The following is a 27747-nucleotide window of genomic DNA, read 5'->3' as shown; positions in this document are numbered from 1 at the left end:
CTTGAAAAAAATAGGTTAAAACACTAAATCTTAACTGAAATGTTAGGCAAACTAGAACAGGAGGCCATTGTTAAATTGTTCACAATAACTTTTACTATTTGAGACAAAATTGAATAGAAAATCTGAATTGTAAGAATAAACAAGTTGTTTCTCAAGTACAATTCTTTGACAGCTACTCAAAAAGTGCATATACTGCAGGTCTTAATACTACTAACTACTGGTAAAAATGACTAAACCAGAACTGCCAGCACCAAATTAATTTCAAGGGTTATAATTTTATGCATTTAGTAATAACTAAAATGCTAATTATCATTGGTTACTTTTCAAAATCATTCTCACTGCCTACAGAATTTCCACAAAAGACTAATATTACACAATTTAATTAAGATGTGAATATGAGATTCTGTGGCTCTCCCCACTCCTCTCCCCGACAAAGAAAACTCATATAGTGGAGGAAAAAATGGAGTCATACAAATAGGACAATGATGAGGATCAACTGAATAGTGAAGACTCCCAAAGTTAATTAATTAGATTTTAACTGCTTTAAAAAGACCAGGGTACTTGGATCACATCCAGTAACTGGATGTTGGAATATGAGATTAATGCTTGTACAATCCTCTCATCGTATGTAAAGATGCTATCCTAAGAAAATGATTTGAATAGTACCTTCCCTTATCAAATCTTAGAAAATTTTACTTTCAGGTATTTGATAACCTGAAAAGGCTAAGAACTTCGAGTCCTAATACGGTAAAAAAAAAAAAAAAATCAAGCATGTCCCATATGCATTGAAACAAATTAGAAACTGTAAAAGTCTAAGAATTTAAGTACCTTGAAACTATTAAATTCAAGATAACACAAAGATTCACGTCAAACAGACCTCACCAGATCCAGATTGACAACACATGCCATAAAATTTGGCCTAATAGTCACAAACCATGAACACATAAATATATTCTTTAACATTAGCAGCTGTGGTGTAACTAGAATAGTTTTCAAAATATTTCCAGTGGCTCCAAAGCATGTCTATCCCCAGCTCAAAAATCACATCCAAGTAAGATCTGAGTCTTAGAAATCTGTGCATTATCTTGTTTTCCTGACAATTAAAAAAATCAGATTTTCACTTATATACACCCCCAGAAAAAATTTTGAATCTCCTTTCCAGGTACAGTGAAAACTCAATAATACATCTCCTTATAAAATTTCCATCATATTGATAAATTTAAATTTTTATTTTTCATATTTCACTTGAAAAAAATTAGCTAATTTTTACCAATGAAATGGTAAAAATAGAGGCAACTATAACTTAAAATTACACAGCTTCTTAATGTTTTATTCATAGCATTCTTTATACATCAGAAGCTTCATTGAAATTTAATTTACTGCAGCATCCTGTGGGTGAAGCACAAAAATTACATTAAACAAAGAAACAAAAGCACTTTTGACTTTTAAAAATTATATATATATTTATATCCAGTTGACAAATAGCATCACAATTATTACTGTATAAAAAAACTAAAAATCACCATGGAAGCTAAGGCCTAAATTCTCATTCCAATTGTTCCCTTTTGTTTATATCTAAGAGATATTATTAATTAGATTCCAGTACCTTAAAAAAAAAAAAAAAGAAAAACCCAAACAAACAAAAATACCCAGGTCTACATTATTTACATACAGTATGGGAAAAAAAGCTGCTTTTTGACTTAGATTGCTGTTACCTGCAGTATTTACACTGTAAATATTAAGGGGAAGAAGCACTACTAACAAATACCATTTAAAAAAAAATATATTGTGTCTGGAATTTTATTCTTAAATTAGTTGTATATCCTAAGAAGTGTCTGTTCAATAGAATTTGACTTCTAATAAATCTACTGAAAGTGTGAAACAGAGTACCACTATGCTTCTTTATACTGCTAATCTAGATCCTGTTAGGTCCAATATTGTAGTAACTATAAGCACTGAACCTTAAATGAAACAATGGCAACGTGTGTGTAGATGAAATTTTATTATTGTAAAATATAATGCCTTGATGTTTACTCACAATTATGAGACTATCCTCCTATTTTAATCCTTTACGAAGTCTCAGATGATAGGTCCCTAAACAGTGAAACCTTCCAGTAACTTACCAGAAAAAAGTTTAATTATGTTATTCTGTTCTTAGATGTTTCTAATATTTAAAAACATATTTAAATCCTTGGCAAAAACAAACACAATTCAGTGTAACAGACTGAGCTTTAAACTGTACTTTAATTTTCAATAACTGTAACCTACTGGTTAATTGAACCAAACGTAGAATATTTAAATGACTCACTATGAAGTGTGTCAAATCAATGATAGAATGCATAGAAAAGTGGAGATAAGTTTGGGAGAAGGTGCAACGTAGGTTAATGTGAAAAATGGTAAATGCCAGTTTTAGTAACAAAAATGGTACTAAATGCAGATGAACATTAAATTAATACAGTATAAAAGAGAATAGCTTAAATAAACTGGTATTCACATATTACAATAGCAAAGTTATGACAGAATGAACTGAAGACACGAAGTTTTGAAAACTCTCTTTTCAGCCCACTTCCAATAGAAATAGTCAGGCTTTTTTCCTGTACATAGTTTGATGCTTTGTCTATACCATATATAGTAGAAAAATAAATTCTTTAGCAACCTAGAAAGTTTATAAAACTCTTAAAGTTTAATTTTCTTTGCCAGACATGCCAATAGTTAAACTGACAACTATAAATTAAAGCTATATAGACAATAAGTATAAGTAATATAGAACAGGTTAAGAATACTACATTTACCGGATTTTTTTTTAAAAATTACTGTACTTTCTTAATTCCTGTGTGCTTTGCAATAGGAATAATAGGGACTTTGTTTTCTTAGAAAAGATAACATGTAAGAGTATAACACAAATAAGATAATTTATAATATACATGTACTTCAACAGCAGCCTGGTTCATGCCAACATCTTGGTTCTGAAGTTAAAATTGGAAGTACAATACCTAGAACTTAACAGTTGGGAAAGACAATATTTTAGGAAAAAACAGAGCAAATCAAACTCTTAGGAGCCTTGAATCTCAAAATCTATTTACTATAATACATATAAGATAATCTTAAAATTGTAGTCTGAATTAAGATAACATTGACCAAAGAATTTTTTTCTTTACTACACAAAATATAACCTAGTAAAATTTACCTGTGCCACCTATTCTGAAAATTTTATCCATAATTTAGTGTTCTGGTTTTATCTTCACTAACAAAATGTTTACCCCCAAAAGCAGCAGTCATTTATAGTAATTCTGGTACCAACATCAAAGGAAAAACTGGCTTAAAAATGGTGCAAAAGCCATTTTGGATTTTAGTACAATGCATCACAGAAAAGAACATGAATACAAATTTGTAATATAAACACTCCAAAGAGTCTGTCAGTACCCAAAGTATTTTTATTGCTATATTAGCAATGGGTTTTTTGGATATGTTTTTAAGGGCCACATAAAAATAGATTCAAGAAACAAATTAAATTGAAGTCCTAGATTTAAATGTTTGGTTTAAAGAATTTTCTACAACAAATTTCATGTTTATGTATGAAAAGTTATATAACCTTATATGAAAATGTAATGAAGTATTTTCTACACTATACTAAATGTGTTCCCCAAGAGGGAAAAAATTAAAATATCTAAAATATATTAGATTAAGATTACAAGACCATCATAGATCTTTTGAACATGCATCTGTTTACAGAATTAACAGTATACAAAATGTTTATTTCATTATGGACCATAAAGAAATGCGTTGGTGACAACTATCCTTTGCACAACATTATCAACTCACTTTAGCCACAAGCATGTCCTTGGTATGTGTGTAAAAGAAATAGGTTCATTTATCCCTCATCAAATCATCCACATGTTTACTGGAAGTACAGATGAAGGTACAGAAATGTGAAATATGTCAAGTGTATTTTTTTTCTTTCAAACAACATCCCAAGCATGGCCTCAGTAGCCTGAAATTATAAAATACTTAACTGGGCTTTTAGTTATCTACACTGACTGCCAGAATGTAAATTACGTTGCCCAAATTAGCATATCAAATAACAAAATCAGCCAGAAAGCAGGCTGAAAAGCATTAAATGTTTCATATAGGTGAGTTTTTAAATCATTTAATTTCTATAGAAAAATTTTATTCACAATATAATGTGACAGAAATTGCCACAGGAATGATATATACTGATTGCGATAAGGTTGCATGCAGCAGCAGCTTTGTATTTTATAGCTATTTTTGTTTATAAAAATTAAACCTCTCCAGTCATGCTTATCACATGGTCTTAGATTTGTAATGTAAGTGAATAAGGAATACCATCTAGTTCAAAGAGAAAATGTAATTTTGAATGTGACTTATCTGTATGAAACATGAAGTATACTACTGAACCCTGAAACATGCATGTCTAGATTTGCTTTTTGTCCAAATCCAGGCTGTCTGCAATCACCTCCTATTCATATAATACCAAGAGGATCCGTTTGTAATTGTGGTTGTATCAGCTGAGGTTGCAATGGTGGTGGCAACTGAAGTGGTACCATTGGTTCCACCAACTGTCCTGGGTTTGAAGGTGGTGGAGGAGCCACAATGTTTGTCGTTTCTACAATTTCTCCATTGTAAAAGAAAAACTGACACTGTTGAATGAATGTTTCAACAACAGATTGATGAATCTTAGTAGTAGACAGAAACTCTCGATTTTCAAAATCAGGTCTCATCAAGGTTGGCCAAAAACAGATGGATAAGTTGTCTGCTGTCATTAGGTTGATTTTATTTTGCTGACTAACCCTGAAATTATGAAAGGAAAAAACATTTAGAAATCAAAACTCATTACAATCACAGAATTCTAGAGCTAGAAATGGTCTCAGATTTAACGTTACCTTTTATCCTACTTCAAACCTGGGGTTTAAAAATTTGCATAAAGAAGCATCTTTAATTCGTATGTAAAAAACTTTTCCTGGGCAGGTGCAGTGGCTCACACCTGTAATCCCAGCACATCGGGAGGCTGAGGCAGGTGGATCACCTGAGGTCGGGAGTTCGAGACCAGCAGGACTAACATGGAGAAACCCCATCTCTACTAAAAATACAAAATTAGCCAGGCGTAGTGACACAGCCTGTAATTCCAGCTACTTGGAAGGCTGAGGCAGGAGAATCGCTTGAACCTGGGAGGCGGGGGTTGTGGTGAGTGGAGATCGCGCCATTACACTCCAGCCTGGGCAACAAGAGTGAAGTGAAACTCCGTCTCAAAAACAACAACAAAAAACCTTTCCTGATGTGACAAATTGTAGTGAGTTTTTGGCAACAGAAACAACAAATTTTAATTGTATATGTAACTTCTTTGACTACTATGAGAGATGTAAAGATAAACCAGAGTATGCTCTCTCTCTCAACCAGCTTTGGAAAAATTACTACCACAGGCGTTTGACACTAATGTCAGGCTAATTTTCCCTTCCTTCCTCCCCCACGTCCTCTCTTTTTCATCTCTCCCTTTTCTTTCTTTCTCTTCCCTTCCTTTTTTTTTTGGAGAATCAAGTCTCACTATGTTGCTCAGACTGGTCTCAAACTCCTGGCCTCAAGAGATCCTCCAGCCTCCCAAAGTGTTGAGCCACCACATCCAGGGAGAATTTTTAACTTTCAAAAAACCCGGTTGCAGCAGGAGTGGTGGCTCACGCCTGTAACTCCAGCACTTTGGGAGGCTGAGGAGGGCAGATCACAAGGTCAAGAGATCGAGACCATCCTGGTCAACATGGTGAAACCCTGTCTCTACTAAAAATACTAAATTTAGCTGGGCGTGGTGGTATGCATCTGTAATCCCAGCTACTCGGGAAGCTGAGGCAAGAGAACTGCTTGAACCCAGGAGGTGGAGGTTGCAGTGAGCTGAGATCGTGCCACTGAACTCCAGCCTGGTGACAGAGCGAGACTCCATCTCAAAAAAAAAAAAGCAAACACTGGTTGCTAGCATTCCACAAAACAATCTTTTTTTTTTTTTTTTTTTTTTTTTTTTTGAGACAGAGTCTTGCTCTGTTGGCCAGGCTGGAGTGCAATGGCATGATCTCGGCTTACTGCAACCTCTGCCTCCCGGGCTCAAGCAATTCTCCCACCCCAAGCCTCCTGAGTAGCTAGGATTACAGACGCTCACCACCACACCCAGCTAATTTTTGTATTTTTAGTGAGATGGGGTTTCACCAAGTTTCCATGGTATTTTCTCAGGGAAAGGTTATAAGAAATGTTAACACGGTTTTATACCACATTGCTAGTAAAAAGTAAGCTTTAAACATCGGTTAATCCTCTTTTAGGAGGTACAGGCTGAAATGTACTTGGTTTGGGCATTGATACTATTAGTTTAAAAAAAATACAGTTCACTAAAATGTCAGTAGAAAATATTATGAGAAAACTTTTGAAAAAATTAGCACACATGCTAACAGTTCCATTCAATCCTCAGAACAACTTTGTGAAGTGCTGTTATTCTCATGTTTGTAGTTGAGACAATCAAGACTTAGCAAGAATAAGTCATTTACCCAAGGTCACAGAACTAGTAATTTTTCAAACCAAACCCTGTTTCAACTCCAACTAGGTCAATCTGGTTAATTATCTAAGTGTCATTTCATATCTAAAATTCTAAGATCCTACAGAGAATGTGGTAAAAAAGAAAATATACTTACCACACTTACTATTTATATAATCATTTCATTACAATACTAATCACATATCTTTTTAGATATAAATTAGAAAACCAAAATTCAACTGTATGTTTAGTCTGAGTCCCCTTTTCTATCTGATAATTACCCAATTTATAAAGTTTACATGTTTGAAATGTGTAGTGCATTTTATTTGCCAAAAATCCCTAAGGAAAAAAAAAAAAAAATACCTGTTTAGATGTGTTATCACATATCTGAATACATCATAGTTTACAGGATGAAATTTCTTAACAATTTCTTTCAGGGCATGAAGACGTTCTGTTTTATCCGGGATTTCTGTGAAATTAAAAGTGAAGAGTTTGTATAAAACACATTTAAAAATATTTGATAAAGCTTCCTGCTATATTTACTGTAACAATCAAGAATGTGTTTAAAGCATATTAGGATAGGTAAACAAAATCAAAGAAAATGGTCTAAAGCAGCAGTCCCCAGCCTTTTTGGCACCAGCGACCAGTTTTGTGGAAGACAGTTTTTTCACAGATGGGTGGGGGGATGGTTTCAGGATGATTCAAGTGCATTACATTTATCATTAGATTATAAGAAGTGCACAACCTAGATCCCCCACATGCGCAGTTCACAATAGGGTTCCCACTCCCATGAGAATCTAATGCTGCTCCTGATCTGACAGAAGGTGGAGCTCAGCTTCCCTTACCCAACTGCTCACCTTCTGCTGTGAGGCCTGGTTCCTAACAAGCCAGGCTGTGTGGCCTAGGGGTTGGAGATCCCTGTTCAAAAGAACCTGCTAAATAATGTAAATTAAGAAATCACTTCAACTAACATTATCTATTTCTATTAATGTTATCATTTATTACTATAGCCTTTTGATAAGGAAAGCTAATCACTGAAGACCAAAGTGACTCAGCATTGACAAAATGGGAAATGGTATATTAGCAATTTACGTAACTAGATACTGATTTATAATTAATTACTTACACATCTGTTAGGCTCTTAACATTTATGCTACAGAGAGTAACTATTTTAGGCTTTGTGGGCACACTTACTCAACCCCGTGTTGTAGCACAAAAGCAGTAACAGGCATAACAAATGGGAGTGGCTATACTCCAATAAAACTTCTGAAATTTGAATTTCATGTAATTTTAATGTGTCATGAAATTTTCTTTTCTCTTGGTGTAAAAACGATTCTCAGCTCAAAAGTCTGCCCAAAACTGGCGATAGCCTAAAATATGGCCCTTGGGCTATAGATTTGTCTATACTACAATTACTTGTAATCCATTTTGCTTATCAGAGATTTTCCTTTACAGGTAGTTTAAGTATATAACTTACTCTCCAAATCTACGCAATTATGAAACAGAGTAACTAAAATGTGGCCCTGAAATAAATGAGATAGAGGGTGCTTTCCTCCTCTTCTTTATTTTGGAGACCAGTGTGCATACCACATCATTATGGTAGCAAAACCAATTACTAACAAAATTTCATTTGTTATACATTACTTCTAAATCGGTCCTCAAAAATTTCCTAAGTAGGACAGTTCTGAGGTTCCTATTAATGGTCAATAGATAAGAACATCTAAACTATCAATTAAACCATTTTCCCACTTTACCTGAGAGTATGTATAAGGCAACTATACCTTGTGACAATATACTGAATTAAAAAAACAAAATCACTGAGAACTTATAATCAGAACTGTACAAAGTAGTCTCACCTAAAAGAACTTGATGACTTGCAACCAAAAGGAAATAGTAGACAGAAGTGTTTAGCAATTATGTTAATTTTTTTGTCACTGAGAAATCACATGAATGAAAATGATGCCCAAACAGACTTTAGGTCTCATTTTCCGGATAAATGAGTCTCTGTTTAGTGGAAACATCTGAATGAAAGATGCCAAAGTAGGAATAAATACTAAATAAATATCGTGTTCTTTCCCAAAATGACTTACAACACGTGGTCTGCTATGGTTTGAATGTTTCCCCCAAAGTTCTTGTGTGGGAAACTTAATCCCCAAGGCAACAGTGTTCAGAGGTGGGATCTTTAAGAGGTGACTATATCATGAGGGTTTTGTCCTTGTGAACAGATTAACACTGTTACCTCTTAAGTGAGTTAGCTATTTTGGGAATGAATTCCTGATAAAAGAGTAAGTTCAGGTCCCTTCCTGTCTCTCACTCTCTGAGTGTGCTCTCTTGCCCTTCCACCTTTGGGCATGGAATGCCTTTGCAAAAAGGCCCTCACCCGATGAGGCCTCCTTGACCCTGAACTTACTAGCCTCTAGAACTGTAAGAAATAAATTACTTTATAAATTATGCAGTCTGTAATATTCTGTTACAGCAACATAAAACAGGTAGACAAGGCCAAAGTAAATTTCTTTGACTTACAATTTGAAGAATTTATTTTTCTTACAATGCCCTTAAGTTTGAATTAAAAACACAAACCTCAAACTTCTAGTACAATGATCTAATTTCTAGGAGCATTTAAGTCACCTAGGGGGCTAACTAAAACAGAATATTCCTGGAGGCCATCTTCAGGGATTCTGATTTTAATTTAGAGGAAAATACCTTTAAGAAATAGAGTTCTAGTAAGTTAATTTTTATTAGCTACATATTCTAGCACATGACGATTTTAACACTTAGCAATCGATATCCAAAAACTGCCAGTATCAACCCTCTCATAAAAAGGAGGTTTATACTTACTTGCTGCTTCCAATAGCTCCGGATGAAGAGAATATGGAATTAAAGGATCTGGCAGATCTGCAAAGAAAGCTTTAAGGGCTCCAGCTACAGCATTTACTGTTACTTCCATTGACACCAGATTGATACTATGATCTACAAGACAAAAATTAACATTTTAAATTACATAATAAAACTTTATTATAGAAGTAAGCTAAACGGTTACTTTTAGATCAAAAGATAACTTTAAGTCGTGGGCCACTTTTCTTTTTCTTTTTTTTTTTTGAGACTGAATTTTGCTTTTGTTGCCCCGGCTGGAGTACACCTCACTGCAACCTCTACCTCCCGGGTTCAAGTGATTCTCCTGCCTCAGCCTCCTGAGTAGCTGGGATTACAGGCGACCGTCACCACACCCAGCTAATTTTTTATATTTTTAGTAGAGAAGGGGTTTCACCATGTTGGCCAGGCTGGTCTCGAACTTCTGACCTCAGGTGATCCACCTGCCTCAGCCTCCCAAAGTGCTGAAATTACAGGTGTGAGCCAAGGCGCCCGGCCCCACTTTTCTTTTTAGGCTGACAAACTACATGGATTTGGGAAAAGACAACCAAGCAATAAGTCTTTTCTGTTATAATTTTAAAAATGCTGTTAGGTTTATTAGTATATTGAGGAACTTTAATAATACCTATCTTTTTTTGGTTTATACAGCTATTTAAAAGAGGCCACAAGAGGCAGGTGAGGTGGTGCGTACCTATAGTCCCAGCTACTCAGGAAACTAAGGTGAGAAGATCACTTGAGCCCAGGAGTTTAAGTCTAGCCTGGGCAACATAGTGAGACCCTATTTCTTTGGAGGAGGGGGAAAAAAAAAGAGGCCATAAATAACTAGAAAGAAAAAAGAAATATGCATACAGGTGGATCTGAAACTTGTTCACTGGAACATTTCATATCTGGCATAAACGCCAAGTAAAATACACATATTCCAAAATTTGAAAAAAATCTGAAATCCGAAATACTTCTGGGCCCCAAGAATTTTGAATAAGAGATACTCAATTTGTATAAATTCTCATTTGGACTTTTTAAGCTTACAGTTTAAAATTTCATGTAAAACAGTTTAAATTTAAATAGTTGGTGAAGTTCCGACTAAAAAAATCAAGACTAGAACATACTAAAAGTGTATTATAAGGTTAATTTGCTATCAGTAAATCACTTTAATATAAAAAATAGGCCAGCAAAAAGAAAAAAAATTTCCCCATCACCTAGACAAGCACTGCTTACAGTTTAGCATGTTTCCTTTCAGCCTTTCTCTGTTCATTAAAAAAATTGCCAAATCAATTGTTAACATTTTGCCCTACATAAACAATTTTAATGGCTGTGAAATATTTCCTTAGATTACACAATTTACATAATATTCTATTACTGAACATTTAGATTTATTTCATTTAAATATATTACAATAATATGAAAATGATATGATGCTATGCTTTAATACATATAAGCTTATTTCCTTAGGCTACATTCTTTGTAGTAATAGCTACCCAATGAACATTTAATATGGTGCTCGGACAGAAAACTCTTCATATGCATTATCCCATTATCCTTATAGTTACTCTCATCATTCCCATACTAGACATGAAGAAATTGAGATTTAGAAAGATTAACTTGCCAGAGACACAAAAATAGTGGCAGTAGTGGCAGGACCAGAAAATAAAACAAGAAAGTCAAACTCAAGAGCCTTGGTATTAACTACAAAAATGCATTCATTACTGGAAGTTAACTTCTACCAATTTAATATCATTAAGTCTAAACAGTTTTTTAAACACTATATATACAGAGAGAGAGAAAGAATTTTTTTTTTTTTTTTAGATGCAGTCTCGCTCTGTCACCCAGGCTGGAGTGCAATGGTACGATCTCAGCTCCCTGTAACCTCCCCCTCCTGGGTTCAAGTGATTCTCCTGCCTCAGCCTCCCAAGTAGCTGGGATTACAGGTGTGCACCACCATGTCCGGCTAATTTTTTGCATTTTAGTACAGATGGGGTTTCACTATGTTGCCCAGGCTGGTCTCGAACTCCTGAGCTCAGGCAATTTGCCCACCTTGGCCTCCCAAAGTGCTAGGATTACAGGCGTCAGCCACTGTGACCGGGCAATATTTTTAAAAAATGGGATACTAGACTATACGATACTCTTTGGCAACAAGGTGTGTTTTTGTAAACACACAGTCACACACACACAACAACTGACGTTTTGACATTTCAACAGGCATAAATCTTTATTTTATGTGGCTTCTTAGTATTCATTCTACTTATGAGACCCGAGTGGTATCCCCCCAACACCCCTTTAAAAAAAAACAATACTGCAAGGAACAGCTTTGTAAGTATATCTTGGCATGCTTATGCAAAGACTTCTATAACAAATTCCTAGAAGTGGAATTTCTCTAGCAAAGCTATCTGAATCCTGATATTCACAAACTGCCTCTCAAAAGGCACCTACAACTAACAGTGTACAAGATACATGCTTACCTACGCTCTACTAACAATTCTTTTCATTCAAATAAAACAAACAAATATAATCCTTTAATTTTTATCATTAATAGAAGCTAAGCATATTTTCATTTATTTATTGGTTGCTCTCTTCTGATGGGAATTACTTAAGCTAGGTATGTCACACCCTGTTTTAGCCACATGTCATACAGAATTTTTACATTTTTGTAAAATTTTAGCATGTACACAGTCCAGTCTATCAACTTGTGTTCAAGCTTTCTAGGTTTCATATCAAGTTTAGGCTTTTCTTTACTCTAAGACTATAAAAATATTCACTCATTTTTCTCTCTGGTACTTATGTTTTTCATTTTTTACATTTAAATCTTTAATCGCACATAGAGTTTACTGAGTAGAAAATTTGGCTTTTTTTACTCCTAATGGCTAAGATGTCAATCAGAAGTCAAATTATTGCTTTTCTAACTCTGGTGATGGATTTATATAGGTACAGTCACAGTCTTTTACTTGTGAGATTGTTTAATGTATTAGGAATATGAAATTTGGGAAGAAACTCAGAGTATATGGGCCATAAAATACCTAATCTTACATCAAAATATTTTATAGTATTCCCTTCAGTCTTAGGGTAAGAGAGAGTTTCTTGTTATTTCAAAAACAAAATTTATTCTACTGCATTCCATTCCTTCCGGGCCTGATGGACTTTGCTTCAATACTTTTCCAGTACCTCCTTTCTTATTTACTAAATCCTCTTCTGTCTTCATACTTACATTAAAAATATATACAATATTGTATTTTCTTGACTCAACTGCCTCTTGTTTTCAATCTTTTCTTCTATTGCAATTGTATTTTAAAAAGTTCATATCATCTGCTTCCTCTTACAAATCCCTAGTACTGAGGCCCCTTAATTCAAAGGCTCTAAAAGTAATCAGTGACTTGCTTGCTAGTGTAAAGAAAATAGACTTTCCCTAGCTGTTTTGTACCTTTACTGTGGTATCTATTCTACTCAGTGCTTCTAATCCCACTTCAAAATCCTCTCTCCTCAACATCCATATCCTTATGAAGTTTTCAAATGAAAATCAATCTTCTCACCATGAATTCTAATAAGTAAAACATAAAACAACAATTTTATTTCACATAATTATCTTCTTACCTTGATCGAACTGCTTTTGAATATTGTCTTGGTCAGTTTTGTTCCCGCTAACACGGTAGAGTCCTTCGGTACATAACCCTAAGAGAATAAAGAAATATACATACTTTAATAAACACATATATATCCACATGGCTGGGCACAGTGGCTCATGTTTGTAATCCCAGCACTCTGGGGGGCCAAGGTGGGAGAACTGCTTGGCCCAGGAGTTTGAGCCTAGCCTGGGCAACATAGGGAGACTCTGTTTCTACAAATAATAAACAAAAACTTAGCTGGGCATGGTGGCATGCACCTGTAGCCCCAGCTACTCGGGAGGCTGAGGCAGGGGGATCACCTGAGCCTGGGAGGACAAGGCAAGAGAGCAAGACCCTGTCTCCCAAAAAAAACCCCAACCAACCAAACAAAAAACCCATATGTATCTATAACAATAAATGTGCTTAATCTTATGTACAATTTAGTTACAAATTTATAGTGGTAAAATATTTTTAAGAATAAAATATTTTTTGAGCATTTTAAAAAAGTAAGTTCTTAGTGGACTATTTTCTATTTTAAACCATTTAGGACATTCAGCTCCAGACACAATGAATAGACTTATTTCTCCCTACTCTCCCACTAAATACAGCTAAAACCCCTGAACCTAACATGTAAAAAAACCAAACATAAGTATTCTGTGAATGGTAGAGAGAAGAAGGTGAACTGGCTAATGACTTAGAACTTGAAGAACGACATGACAGTAACTTCCCTGATTTTTGAGGGGGCAGGGAGAGGCTCATATTGTGACTGGGCATTGGAGAGGCCTGCAACCCAGAAATACTAATGAGCAAAGGCAAAAACAACAAGACTACCACCACCACCACCACCACCACCACCACCACCACCACCACACCCAAAACTAACAAAAACAAAAAAATAAAACCCAACAACAGCAACAAGAAGTCTGCTTTCCCTAGTGAAAGGATTAGAAGAGGTACAGCCTAGCAAAACAAAACCTTTTTGACTATAATTGCCCTCCTCAAGCCACAGAGCATGGAATCCCTCCTCACTCTTGTCAGTGGAGGCCAGCTTGAAAGCCTACACTTCTACCTCTGCCAATCAGTAACAAGGAGTTCTTTACCCTTTCTGGAGTGTCAGCAGAGGCTGAGTAGAGAGCCTAAACTTCCACCACCAATCCTAGGTAAGAGATGTCCTACCTACCCCACCATGCTATTATCAGTGAAGGCCAGTGGAAGCCAACAGGGAGTCTTAACTTCCACTCCCACCTTGCAGCCCTCCTCCCCTGCTGGTGCAACGTCAGAGGCGGCCTGCTAAAATAGATTTTAGTAATATTCCAAAGTCTCTGAACGTGATATCCAAAGTGTCTATGATACAATAATAAAACAAAAATCCCTCACATCAAAAACCAAGAAAAATGTCAACTTGAATGATAAATGACATTTAACAGACACTAACTCAATGGTGGCAATTATGGAATTATTGAACAGGACTTTAAAGCAGTTATTATAAAATACTTCAATGTGCAATTACAAACACACTTGAAACATGAAAAAATAGGAAGTTTCAGCAAAGAAATAGAATATATAAGGAATAACTAAATGGAAATTTTAGGCCGGGAGTGGTGGCTCCCGCCTGTAATCCCAGCACTTTGGGAAGCTGAAGTGGGTGGATCACTTGAGGTCAGGAGTTTGAGACAAGCCTGGCCAACATGTTGAAACCCCACCTCTACTAAAAATACAAAAATTAGCTAGGCGTGGTGGTGGGCACCTGTAATCTCAGCCACTTAGGAGGCTAAGGCAGGAGAATCACTTGAACCCAGGAGGCAGAGGTTGCAGTGAGCCGAGATCATACCACTGCACTCCAGTCTAGGTGACAGAGCGAGACTCCTCAAAAATAAATAAATAAAAAATATATAAATAAATAAATGAATAGAAATTTCAGAACGAAGAAATACAGTGACAGAAACAACTCACCAAACGGGCTCAGCAGCAAGATAAAGATGACCAAAATAACAACAACAATAATAACTGAACTTGAAGATAAATCAACAAAAATTACCCAATTTTAAGCCAGGCATGGTAGCTCACACCTGTAATCTTACCTCAAAATAACTAAACCTCATTGTTCTTTAGATACCATTTATCCTGACTTTGTGAAAGTATTCTTTTACAGAATTCTTATTACTCCACGTCTATCTATATGTCCCAGTTGAAACATTTCTTCCTCATTGACACATTCCCTGCTATCTCCAATTAGATGCAATTTTTTTCCCTTTGAACTCCTGTAGCACTTTATCTATAGCTCTATCACCACTCAGTAAAAGTCATAGCAGTACCTTTCCATCCCCAGGGTTCTTCACATAATACAGTGGTTCTCAGCTGGGGGCAGCATGCATCTCAGGGAACACTTGGTAATGCCTAGAGATATTTTTGGTTGTCAAAATTGGAGGAGGGCTATCTAACAGGCAGAGGCCAGGAATGCTGTTAAACACACTAGAATGCACAGGATAGCCTCTAACAACAAAGAATTAAATAGCCTCAAATGTCAATAATGCTGAGGTTGGGAAACCCCTTCCACAGTGATAAACATTTATTATTATTTGTTAAATGGAGATTATAAGGCCCTTAACTACCCACACTAAAATCTTGCCCTTTACTCACTATTAACAGTGATTTCAAAGAACAAAAACACAGACTAAATTATCCAGCTGTGAATTATCCAAGTTTTATGTGGCCTTAAATCACCCAAAGTATCTATCCTGGACCTCCAAGCAATAAAGGGATTAGAAACCAATCCCAACATTCCCAAACTAAATATAAAATTTTAGTAATTTAAAATAATGTTGCTTTTTGGCCAGCCACGGTAGCTCATGCCTGTAATCCCAGCACTTTGGGAGGCCAAGGCGGGGGGATCACGAGGTCAGGAGATTGAGACCATCCTGGATAACACGGTGAAACACCGTCTCTACTAAAAATACAAAAAAAATTAGCTGGGCGTGCTGGCGGGCGCCTGTAGTCCCAGCTACTTGGGAGGCTGAGGCAGGAGAATTGCTTGAACCCAGGAGGCAGGGGTTGCAGTGTGCCGAGATCATGCCACTGCACTCCAGCCCGGGCGACAGAGCAAGTCTCCGTCTCAAAAAATAATAATAATAATAAAAAAAAATAATAAAATAATATTGCCTTTTAATTAAGTACCTTTTTTCCCTTTCATTAGAAAAGGTCACTACCCCTTAAGTAACCCAGAGTATTACTGATATCTGAAGTTTTAGAATGGCCTAAGTTTTATTTGAGTTGCTAACAGATACAAAACTAGGGTTTCACTGCCTGTTCCCCTACACCTTCAGGATGACATAATTATTTAAGTCATTATTAAAATAGATTACAAAGGGTAACAGAGATGCAAGGTGTGTAAATAATCCATAAATTTGATAAATATGTCCATGGGGAGTGATGTCACCAAAAGTGGTGGAGAAGAGAATTCCAGCGACTAATGAGCTGCCAGAAGGGTAAGAATCAACATTTGCAGAACTCCGTAATCTATTAAAAAATTACAACCAGAAGTAGTCTTGGTGAAGAAAGCTTTAAATTACCTACCATTCCCTATACCCGAGATTAGTGACAATCATGAGGACAGTAGCCTGCACTGTGGGTGCAGGTTACACGAGTGCCAGAGAGCAGTATGAACCTTATTCTGAAAGAACTGTGGTCACGGATTTCAACCTGTCTTTTGGCTCTCTGAAGGAAAAGTATAAGGGCTTGCCTTTGTTTCACCCACAAGACTTGGAAAGTGTTGTTTTTCCTTTGGCTCCAGATATTTAAAGAAACTAACAAATCACCACCAAGTGAATAGAACAGACTTCAGTGGCAGCAAAAGACAAAGAATATAGACTTCACAAAAATAGTTTACAGAAGTCTCTAAACAAGCAAACAACATAACCAACACACAGCAAAAGCAAACCCTGGTGAGGGGAAAGAATTTCATTTCCAGGATTGCCATATTATAATCTTTTAAATGTCTTTATTTTCAACAAAAAAGAGGCATACAAAGAAACAAGAAAGTAGAGTTTATTACAGGAAAAAAAGAAATTTAGAGAAACTGCCCACAATGAAGCCCAGTCATTGCATTTACTAGACAAAGAATTTAAATCAAAAGATTTTTTTAAAAAATCACAAAGAGCTAAAGGAAACCATGAACAAAGAACTAAAGGAAACCAGGAGAATGATGACTCAATGAACTGAATATCAATACGTACACAGAAATTATAAAAAGACCCTAAAAAGAAATTTTGTAATTGAAAAGTGCAATAAACCAAAAGAAAACTTCACCAGAGAGGTTAACAGCAGACATGAGCAGTCAGAAGGAGTAATCAGTGAATTTTTAAAGACCGGTTGAGATTATCCAGTCTGAGGAGAAAAGAGGAATGAATGAAAAAACAAGAAAGAAGCAACTGTCACATATAAGGTATATTCAATAAGATTAACAGCCTACTTGATCTTTAGAAACCATGGAGGTTGGAAGGCAGTAGACTGATATTATTTAAAGTGCTTAAAGAAAAAAAAAAACCCTGCAAACCAAAAATTCTGTGTCTGGTAAAACTACGCTTCAAAAATGAAGGAGAAATTAAGATACTCTTAGATAAATGAAAGTTGAGAGAGTTTATCACTAGTATACATGTCCTACAAGATATGGCAAAGAGAGTAAGGAAGTTCTCTAAGCTGAAATGAAAGGGCACTAGACAGCAACTTGAAGTCATACAAAAGAATAAATAACCAAGGTTATGGCAGCAAGACAGCCAAGCAAATAAGCCAGCAGTACTTCATTTTTTACTCATAACTCCTTTTTGTCCTCGTATGATTTTAGAAGTACATAAAACAATAATTACAAGTCTATGTTAACGGGCATAAAATATATAAAGATGTAATTTCTGACAATAACAAGGATGGGAAATGAAGCTCTAAATGAGCAGTTTTTGTACACTTTTGAAAAAAAGGTGCTTTCAATTAAAACATGATTATTATAAATATGTTAACTGTAAACTGCAGGGTAATGACTAAGAAAATAATTTGAAATCTATTAAGACAGAGACTGGTAGAATGGATAAAAGAGAAAAACAGCATCCAACTATACACAGTCTACAAGACAATCGCTACAGTACCAAAGACACAATAATGTTGAACGTAAAAGGATAGAAAAGTATATTCCATATAAATAGTAATTAATAAGACAGTCGGAGTAGCTATCCTAGTATCAGAAAAAATACACTTTAAGACAAAAACTGTTACAAGAGCATAGAAGGACATTATACATCAATAACAGGGAGAATCCATCAGTAAGATATAATTATAAACATATATGCACCTAACAAGAGTCCAAAATATATGAGGCAAAAACTGACAGAATTGAAGGGAGGAATAAACATTTCAACTATAAAAGTTGGAGACGATAATAGTCCACTGCAATAATGAACAGAACTAGACAGAAGATTACCAAGGAAAACAGAGACTTTGAACACTGTAAACCGACTAGACCAAACAGACATACAGAACACTCCATCTAACAACAGCACAATATACATTCTCTTTAAATGCACATGTAACATTCTGGAGAAAAAAACACTGTATGTTAGGACATAAAATAAGTTTAAATACATTTTAAAGGCCTGAAATAATACAGAATATGTTCTCTGATCACAAGGGAATGAAAACAGAAATAAGTAACAAAAGGAAAATTAATAAATATGTGAAAATTAAACAACTTTTTTTTTTTTGAGAAGGAGTCTCGCACTGTCGCCCAGGCTGGAGTGCAGTGGTGTGATCTCGGCTCACTGCAAGCTCCACCTCCTGGGTTCACGCCATTCTCCTGCCTCAGCCTCACCAGTAGCTAGGACTACAGGTGCCCGCCACCACGCCCGGCTAATTTTTTTTTTTTTTGTATTTTTAGTAGAGACGGGGTTTCACTGTCTTAGCCAGGATGGTCTTGATCTCCTGACTTCGTGATCTGCCCGCCTTGGCCTCCCAAAGTGCTGGAATTACAGGTGTGAGCCACCGTGCCCAGCCAAACAACACATTCTTTAACAGCTAATGGAACAAAGAAGAAATTACAATTAGAAAATACTTTGACATGAACAAAAAGAACAATATACAAAAACCTATGGGATGCAGCCAAAAGATTTTCAGAGGGAACCTGCATCTGTAAAAGCCTTCATTAAAAAAGATTTCAACTTTAAGGAACTAGAAAAAGAAGACAAAGCTAAACCTAAAGCTACCAGAATGAAAGAAATAATAAAAATTAATATGCAGATAAAATAGAAAGTAGAAAAACAATAGGGAGAATCAAACAAAACCAAAAGTTGGTTCTCTGAAAAGACTGATTAAATTGACAAACCTTTAGCTAGATTTACCAAGGGAAAAAAAAAAGGAGACTCCAATTACTAAAATCAGAATGAAAGGAGACATATTACTACTGAAATATAAAGATAAAAAGGGTTACAAGAGAATACTATGAACAATTGTATGCCATCAAATTAGGTAAGTTAAATGAAATAAACAACTTTTTAGAAATATAGCAACTACCAAAACTGATTCAAGAAATGGAAAATCTCAACAGATCTATAACAAATAATGAGATTGATCTAGTAATCAAAAGCTCACAAAAACAAAAAAGCCCAATACAAGATGTTTTCACTGAAGAATTATGCCAAACCCTTAAAAAAGTATTAACAATAATTGATCTCAAACTCTTCTAAAAAACAGAAGAGAAACACTTCCTATGAAGCTGTGATTACCCTAATGCCCCATAGCCAGATTAAAAACACAAAGTGAAAACTACAGGCCAATATCCCCTACATATACAGATTTTTTAAATCTTCAACAAAATACTACCAAACCAAATCAAGCAGAGTATTAAGAAGATTATACATCATGACCAAGTAGGATTTATCCAAAGAAAGCAAGGGTAGTTTGAAATATGGAAAACAATTAGTCTGATGGGCCACATTAATAGAATAAATTGGCAGGGGGTGGGGGGAACCATATGATCATCTCAACTGATGTAGAAAAAGCATTTGACAAAATTCATCACCCTTTCATGATAAAGTCACTTAAACTAGGAACAGAAAGTATCTTCTTCAACATGATCAAGGACATTTATGAAAAATCCACAGCTAATATACTTATTAGCTGTGATGAAATATGGTAAAAGAATCAGTTTTCCCCTAAGATGGGGAAACGAGTATGTCTGTTTTTGCCACTTCCATTTAACATTACACTGGAGTTGTAGGCAAGGAAAAATAAATAATATCCAAGTTGGAAAAAAATGAAGTAAAATTATCCCTATTTACAGATTACATGACTTACATGCAGAAAATCCTAAAGAATCAGCAAAAAATACCAGTAGAGTTGGCTAGCCACAGGGCTCACGCCTGTAATCCCAGCACTTTGGAGGCTGAGGCGGGCAGATCACTTGAGCTTAGGAGTCCGAGACCAGTCTAGCCAACATGGTGAAACCCCATCTCTACTAGAAATACAAAAAGTAGCCAGGCGCAGTGGCATCCACCTGTAATCCCAGCTACTCAGGAAGCTGAGGCAGGAGAATTGCTTGAACCCTGGAGGTGGAGGTTGCAGTCAGCAGATACTGTACTACTGCACTCCAGCCTGGGCAACAGAATGAGACTCTGCCTCAAAAAACGAAACAAAAAAAAAACACAAACAAACAAAAACTAGTAGAGTTAATACAAAATTCAGCAAAGTTGCAGGTTACAAGATCAACACATAAAAGTTAGCTGTATTTTTATACTCTAGCAATGAGCAATCCGAAGATGAAATCAAGAAAACAATTCCATTCACAACAGCATCCAAAAGAATAAAATACCTAGGAATAAATTTGACCAAGAAGGTACAACACTTGTACAATGAAAATGACAAAATAGTGTTGACAGAAACTAAAGATCTAAATAAAAGATATCCTGTGTTTGTGGATTGGAAGGCGAAATTTTTGTTTGTTTTTTTTGAGATAAAGTCTCGCTCTTGTCCCTAAGCTGGAGTGCAATGGCATGATCTTGGCTCACCTCCACCTCCTGGGTTCAAGGGATTCTCCTATCTCAGCCTCCCGAGTAGCTGGGATTACAGGCGCCTGCCACCACTTCTGGCTAGTTTTTGTATTTTTAGTAGAGACAGGGTTTCACCATGTTGGCCAGGCTGGTCTTGAACTCCTGACTTCAGGTGATCCACCCACCTCGACCTCCCAAAGTGCTGGGATTACAGGCGTGAGTCACCACGCCCAGCTCGGAAGGCGAAATATTTTTAAAATGGCAACTTCTACCCAAATTGATCTATAGATTCAATGTAATTTTTATCAAAATCCAATTGGCCATTTTTGCAGAAATGGAAAGGAAAATTCTCAAATTCACATTCAATTGCAGGAAACTCTGTAGCTAAAGGAATCTTGAAAAAGGAGAAAGAACCAAAGAACTCTATGCTTTCTGATTTCAAAACTTACTACAAAATTACAGTAACCAAAACAGTGTAGTACTAAGCAAAAGTACAATATACAGATCAATGGAATAGAATTTAGAGTCCAGAAATAAGCCCATATATCTATGGCCAACTGATTTTCAACAAGGATGTCAAGACCATTTAATTAGAAAAGGATACTCTGCAATAAATAGTGCAGAGACAGGTGAATATCCACATGCCTAAGAATGAATTTAGATCTCTACGTCATACTATATACAAAAATATATTAAAGACCTAAATGTAACAGCAAACCCTGTAAAACCTAGGGATAAAGGAAAAAGTGATAAATCTTCATGACCTTTATTTTGCCAATAAATTCTTATTTATGATGCCATCAGCATGAGCAACAATATACATCCAATTTATTTAAAAATAAATTGGATTTCATTAACATTTAAAACTTTTATACACACCTACAGAATGGGAGAAAATATTTGCAAATCACTTACCTGATAAACGTCCAGTACTAGGAAATACAAACAACTTAACAAAAGATAACCCAATTTAAAAAAGGCAAAAGACTTAAAAAAAGAGTTCTTCAAAGAAGGTACAAATGGCCAAGAAGCACATGAAAAGATGCTCCACATCATTAGTCAACAGGAAATGGAAATCAAAATCACAATGAGGTATTACTTCATATTTACTAAGGATGGCCATAATTTAAAAATGGAAAACAGCAAGTGTTGGTGAGGATGTGGAGAAACTGAAACACTTGTACATTGCTGTCAAGAATGTAAAATAGTGCAGCTACTGTAGAAAACAATGTGGTGGTGATTCTCTACTAAGTTAAACATAGAATTACTGTATGATCCAGCAATTCCACTCCTAGGCATATACTCTCAAGAACTCAAAACAGGTACTAAAACAAATATACACAAACGTTCACAGCAGCACTATTCACAATAGTCAAAAGAATGAAAACAATCCAAATATTTGTCAATGAATAAACGGATAAATGTGGTACAGCTATATAATGGAATTCATAAATCATAAAAAGAAATAATGTACTGATACATGCTATAATGAGGATAAGTCTAAATAATATGCTAAATGAAAGAGCCATACACAAAAGGTCACATTTTGTGATTTCAGAACATGAAATTCCCAGAATGAGCAACTTATAGAGAAAACAGATTGGTTGCAAGGGCTGTGAGAGGAATGAATTGAGGAATGACTGTTTAATGGGTACAGGATCTCCTTTTGGAGCAATTAAAATATTTTGCAACCAGAGGTGACAGCTGCACAACATTGTGAGTATACTAAATGCCTCTGAATTATATACTTTAAAATGATTAACCTTATGTTATATAAATTTTACCTCAAAATAATTCTAAAAGCCCATGCTGGGAAGAAAAAAACAAAACAAGAACTAATAGTAGATAAGCTTATTGAACCTAGCTCCCACTGAATTAAAAGTACATTCTTATGTTTGATATAAGTATAAAGACTACAGGAGATCCATGAGTAAATGGTAAAAATCATATTTCAAGAAAACTGCACAATGCAATATGCATTTTAACACAGTAAAACATATCCTACATTCATCAGTTATCAAAAATTAAATAATTATTTGGTAATGTAAAATTAAAAATTAACTAGGCACTATGTTCACTATACTGTACTCATCAGATTCTCTCTTCTGGAAATTTGGAATTAGAATTCAAAGATACCTGGTTAGGCTTAGCATGTGGTTAAAACTTAGACCTAAAAATTGGCCGGGAGTGGTGGCTTGCACATGTAATCCCAGCACTTTGGGAGGCCAAGGTGGGTGGATCATCTGAGGTCAGGAGTTTGAGACCAGCCTGGCCAACATGGTGAAATCCTGTCTCTACTTCAAAAATTAGCTGCGTGTGGTGGCATGTGCCTGTAATCCCAGCTACTCGGGAAGCTGAGGCAGGAGAATTGCTTGAACCTGGGAGGCAGAGGTTGCAGTGAGGTGAGATCACGCCACTGTGCTCCAGCCTGGGCAACAGAAAGAGACTCTGCCTCAAACAAAGAAACAACTTAGACCTAAAAATCTAGGATCTGCGAACAGACCAGGTGAGTCTAGACAAAGAAAAGACAGAGAAGTGAAAAGAGAACACTGCCTGATTCTGGCCCAATAGATGAGTTGCTTTCAGCTTCTCTACCTTCATTCCAGTTAAATGTAATTTTTGCATTAGTGTTTTGCTGACTAGCAACTAAAATAATTTAAACCAAAAAAGCCTCAATTCCTAAGCAATGAAAGTTTGGTCTTTTTTCTTTCTAGGCACTCAATACTTTTTAGCAGGAAAAATATTTGGGAGTGATGAGACAACTGGATTGGAAGGAACAAAATAAATGCTATAATATACTGAGTCTTCCCTGTAAAACAGATGTTAAGACAAATATTGCTAGGAATGGACAAGGATGGGCAATTAATGGTATGTGGGCACAATGGGTGAAAAAGACAGATTAGTGAGATACCTGAGGCCTGGACAATTGGGAGAATTAAATATAAGAATGAAATATAAGAACACTCTGGAATGTGAGAGATAAAGATCTGGGAGTCATTCTTGTAAATGTGATGGCTCAGACCCAATAGCAAAGTAAATCAGATACGCATAAATTACATCGACAGTAAATGGAATGGCTATAAATTACTCAAACTAAAGATGTACTCAGGAGAAGCAAAAGATAAACACATGAAGACATACTATGATGAGACATTGTGGTATTTTGATTTCAAACAAGATTTAATGTTTAAGTGCCCACTATGTGCTGTATTTACAGTACATATGTGTGATATAATATATTGTTACATAAAATATACAAATACATAAAATATATTGTCCCTGATATTGTATAGTTCAATAGGCCAGCTATTTTGAGTTTTACAACAACAGCTGAAGTAAATGTGTTCATGCTGTTTTTAATGATGCATTACTAATGGGGCTTCACTTAAGCTAAGTGAAGTGAGATTTTTCACATGCTAAAAAGCTGATAGGGATGAAGTAACATCAATAGAGCAAGAGTTTTTTGTGGTGATACTTGACATTTCAGGCACAATGCCATTACAGGAATAAGATGAAAGGCAGTATTTTCTTTTCTCAATTTATCAAAAACAAGTTTCTTAAAATTCCATGTGGGGAGGGGATATATATATATTATTACGAGTTCAGTTTACTGAACTGAAAAGTGTCACTACTTTCTAGTCAAATAAATTTAAGAATATTCTGCAAAAAAAAAAAAAGGCTTTGAATTTTCAAAAAATATAAGTGACATGAAAACAAACACACAAGATTAGAAAACTATTCTAAATTAAAGAAGACCAAAGAAGTATGACAAGAAAAGTAATACATAATCATTGCTTGGATCTTGGATTGATACAACAAAAAAGCTCTAAGAGGACACTGTTGAGACAATTGGGATAATTTGAATACAGATATTATATTAGACAATAGAATTGTATCAATATTAAATTTCCTAAACATGGTATTTATTTTGCAGTTATGTGAAAAGAATGCCCTTATTAGTAGGGAAATCTATGCTAAATGACTTTGAGGTGAAGTGTCATGCCATTTTTAACTGAATTTCACATTGTTCGGCACCTCCCACCAAACTCCCAAAAAGTTGGAGAAGAACTGTGGTAAAAAGTTTACTTGGTGAAGCTAGGTAAGGGTAAACAAATGCTCAATAATATTATTATTGTAACATTTCTAAGGATCCCAAAATTTTGAAAAATGTGAGAAAATAAAGCAAAACAGGTTGGGCGTGGAGGCTCATGCCTGTAATCCCAGCACTTTGGGAGGCTGAGCCAGGCGGATCACAAGGCCAGGAGTTCGAGACCAGCCTGGCCAATATGGTGAAATCCCATCTCTACTAAAAATACAAAAATTAGCAGGGTATGGTGTGCGTGCCTGTAGTCTCAGCTTACTCAGGAGGCTGAGGCAGGAGAATCGCCTGAACCCAGGAGGCAGATGTTGCAGTGAGCTGAGATTACACTACTGCACTCCAGACTGCGTGACAAAGCAAGACTCCATCTCAAAAAAAATAAATAAATCCTGGGCTGGGCGTGGTAGCTGACACCTGTAATCCCAGTACTTTGGGAGGCCAAGGTGGAAGGATGACTTGAGGTCAGGAGTTCGAGATCAGCCTGGCAACATGATGAAACCCCTTCTCTACTAAAAAAAAAATCCAAAAATTAGCCAGGTGTGATAGCGGGCACCTGTAATCCCAGCTATTCAGGAGGCTGAGGCACAAGAATCACTTGAACCTCAGGAAGAATCACTCTACCTGAGGTAGAGGCTGCAGTGGGCCAAGATCACGCCACTACACTCCAGCCTAGGGTACAGAGCAAGACTCCGTCTCAAAACAAAAACAAAAACAAAAACAAAAACAAAAAAAACCCTTATGAATGCAAGGGATTCAACAAACAAATTTACTAGGTAAATTGGAAATATAAGATGATTAAGCTGCTTAAGATATGTGGGGAGATATATATATATATTTATTTCAGAGGTAGAGTCTCCGTCTCACTTTGTTACCCAGGCTGGAATGCAGTACTGTGATCATGGCTCACTGCAACCTCGAATTCCTGGGATAAGGCAATCCTTTCGCCTTGGCTTCCCAAAAGTACTGGTATTACAGGTGTGAGCCACTGTGCCTGGAAGTGTGGTCATACAGTCCAAGTGAACTGCATGGTTTGTTTTTCTATAGCCATGATCCCCTGTTCTGTTTCAAACACAGAGTAACCAGAGGGTTTAACCAAAGTTGAGGTTTTGCCAAGTGAATAAAATGGTGGAAGTTTTAAGGAAGTATGCAAGGGAGTAAACATAAAAATTGATTGAAAAATATCCAGACAAGATAGGGCAGGAGAAACAAGGGATTGATATTTAGTGAAAAAGTGTTGTAGTGATACAAAAAAAAAAAAAAGGCAGCGGGTAGTTCTTGAAAGCATGAAGTGGGAAAGTTGAAGTTTAAACAAAGAGGTTTTGCTTAAGGAAGTTGTATTTACATTAGCAATAACACAAAGATTCATTCATCCATTTTCATCCCATATTGGTGTGGTGAAACTACACACAAGTTTTAGACCAATATACAAAGAATGCTATTAATGTTTATCCTTCTAATCCACTTTTACCAAAAATATAACCGCTATGCTTTAAAGACAGTCTCTGTTTCTTTATAATTCATCTGTAACAGTGGGGTGTTCCAGATTAACTGCAACCACATGCAAATAAAAATTCTGGCAAATACAGTAATACCTCACCTATCTGGAATTTGGTCACCTGATCACCTACTCTATCATAACTGGAAAAAAATGGGAACAGAAAGGACTACAAATAGCCAATAAGATGTCACAAAGCCTTTCCACTAAAATATATTATTTCACTTGTAAGAGAAACACCTTAGGTTTTTCCACAGATTCTATTTAACCTAACCAAAAGCACAATTTAACTCTGCCATATGTTTTCCTGACTCACAGCAGATTAGAAGTTGCAAACTGGAAAAGCAAAAATGAGATACACAGTAGCAGGAGGTATACTGACAATAAAGCAGGAGGCTGAAAAACTAAAAATGCAGAAAAAAATTTAGAAAGCATAAGTATCTAACACAAGAATGCCTCAATAGATTCTGAAGACAGCACACTTTTAAAACCAGGGAACACAGTCATTAAATATACCATTCTAAAAGTAGAAATACTTCCTAACTCCTATGAGGTCAGTAGCATCCTGACATTAAATTTAGACAAAAACACCACAAGAAAACAAAACAGACCAGTATCTTTTATGAATATAGATACAAAAGTCTTCAACAAAATACTAGCAAATAGAATCTAACAGCATGTTAAAGGGATTATATACCATAACCCCAAAAGCATTTATTCCAGGAATGCAAGGGGGTTTAATATAAGAAAAAGCAATCCATGTAATACATCAATAAATGAAAGAAAAGAAAAATAATATGATTATCTCAACTGACACAGAAAAGTAATTCAATAAAATCCAATGCCCTTTCATAATAATAATCACTGTCATCACTCAACAAACTAGGAATGAAAGGTATTATGAGTTGAATTTTGCCTCCTAAAAAGATATGTTGAAGTCTTAACCCTAATACCTTAGAAAGTGATCTTACTTGGAATAGGATCATTGCAGATGTAGTTAGTTAAGGTAAGATGTGGTCATACTGGAGTAGGGTGGGGTCCTTAACCCAATACGAATGATGTCCTTATGAAAAGAAGAGAAAACACACACACACACACACACCCCTGCACGTGCACGCACATGGAGAATGCCAAAG

At 35.8% G+C, this 27747-nt stretch overlaps 1 protein-coding gene across 9 annotated transcripts in view; it reads right to left on the bottom strand.

Annotated features, from left to right (window-relative positions):
• Nucleotides 1-1648: 1648 nt before the first annotated feature.
• ARHGAP5 (Rho GTPase activating protein 5) overlaps nt 1649-27747 on the bottom strand; it is a 71770-nt gene continuing 45671 nt past the window's right edge. For 6 of the 9 annotated variants that reach the window (XR_013395098.1, XR_013395100.1, XM_077937617.1 and 3 more), the window contains 4 exons: nt 12980-13057; nt 9365-9496; nt 6890-6995; nt 1988-4809 (listed from right to left, as the gene is read on the bottom strand). Coding sequence is in view for 5 of the 9 variants with exons in the window: in XM_077937617.1 (XP_077793743.1) it covers nt 4482-4809; nt 6890-6995; nt 9365-9496; nt 12980-13057 (644 nt within the window). In the remaining 4 variants the exon portion in view is untranslated. 9 annotated transcript variants of the gene reach the window in all.

This window comes from Macaca mulatta, chromosome 7, assembly GCF_049350105.2.
Source record: "Macaca mulatta isolate MMU2019108-1 chromosome 7, T2T-MMU8v2.0, whole genome shotgun sequence".
Taxonomy (NCBI): Eukaryota; Metazoa; Chordata; class Mammalia; order Primates; family Cercopithecidae; genus Macaca; species Macaca mulatta.
The sequence above is the reverse complement of the archived record's forward strand: the minus strand, read 5'-3'. Positions and strand labels throughout refer to the sequence as shown.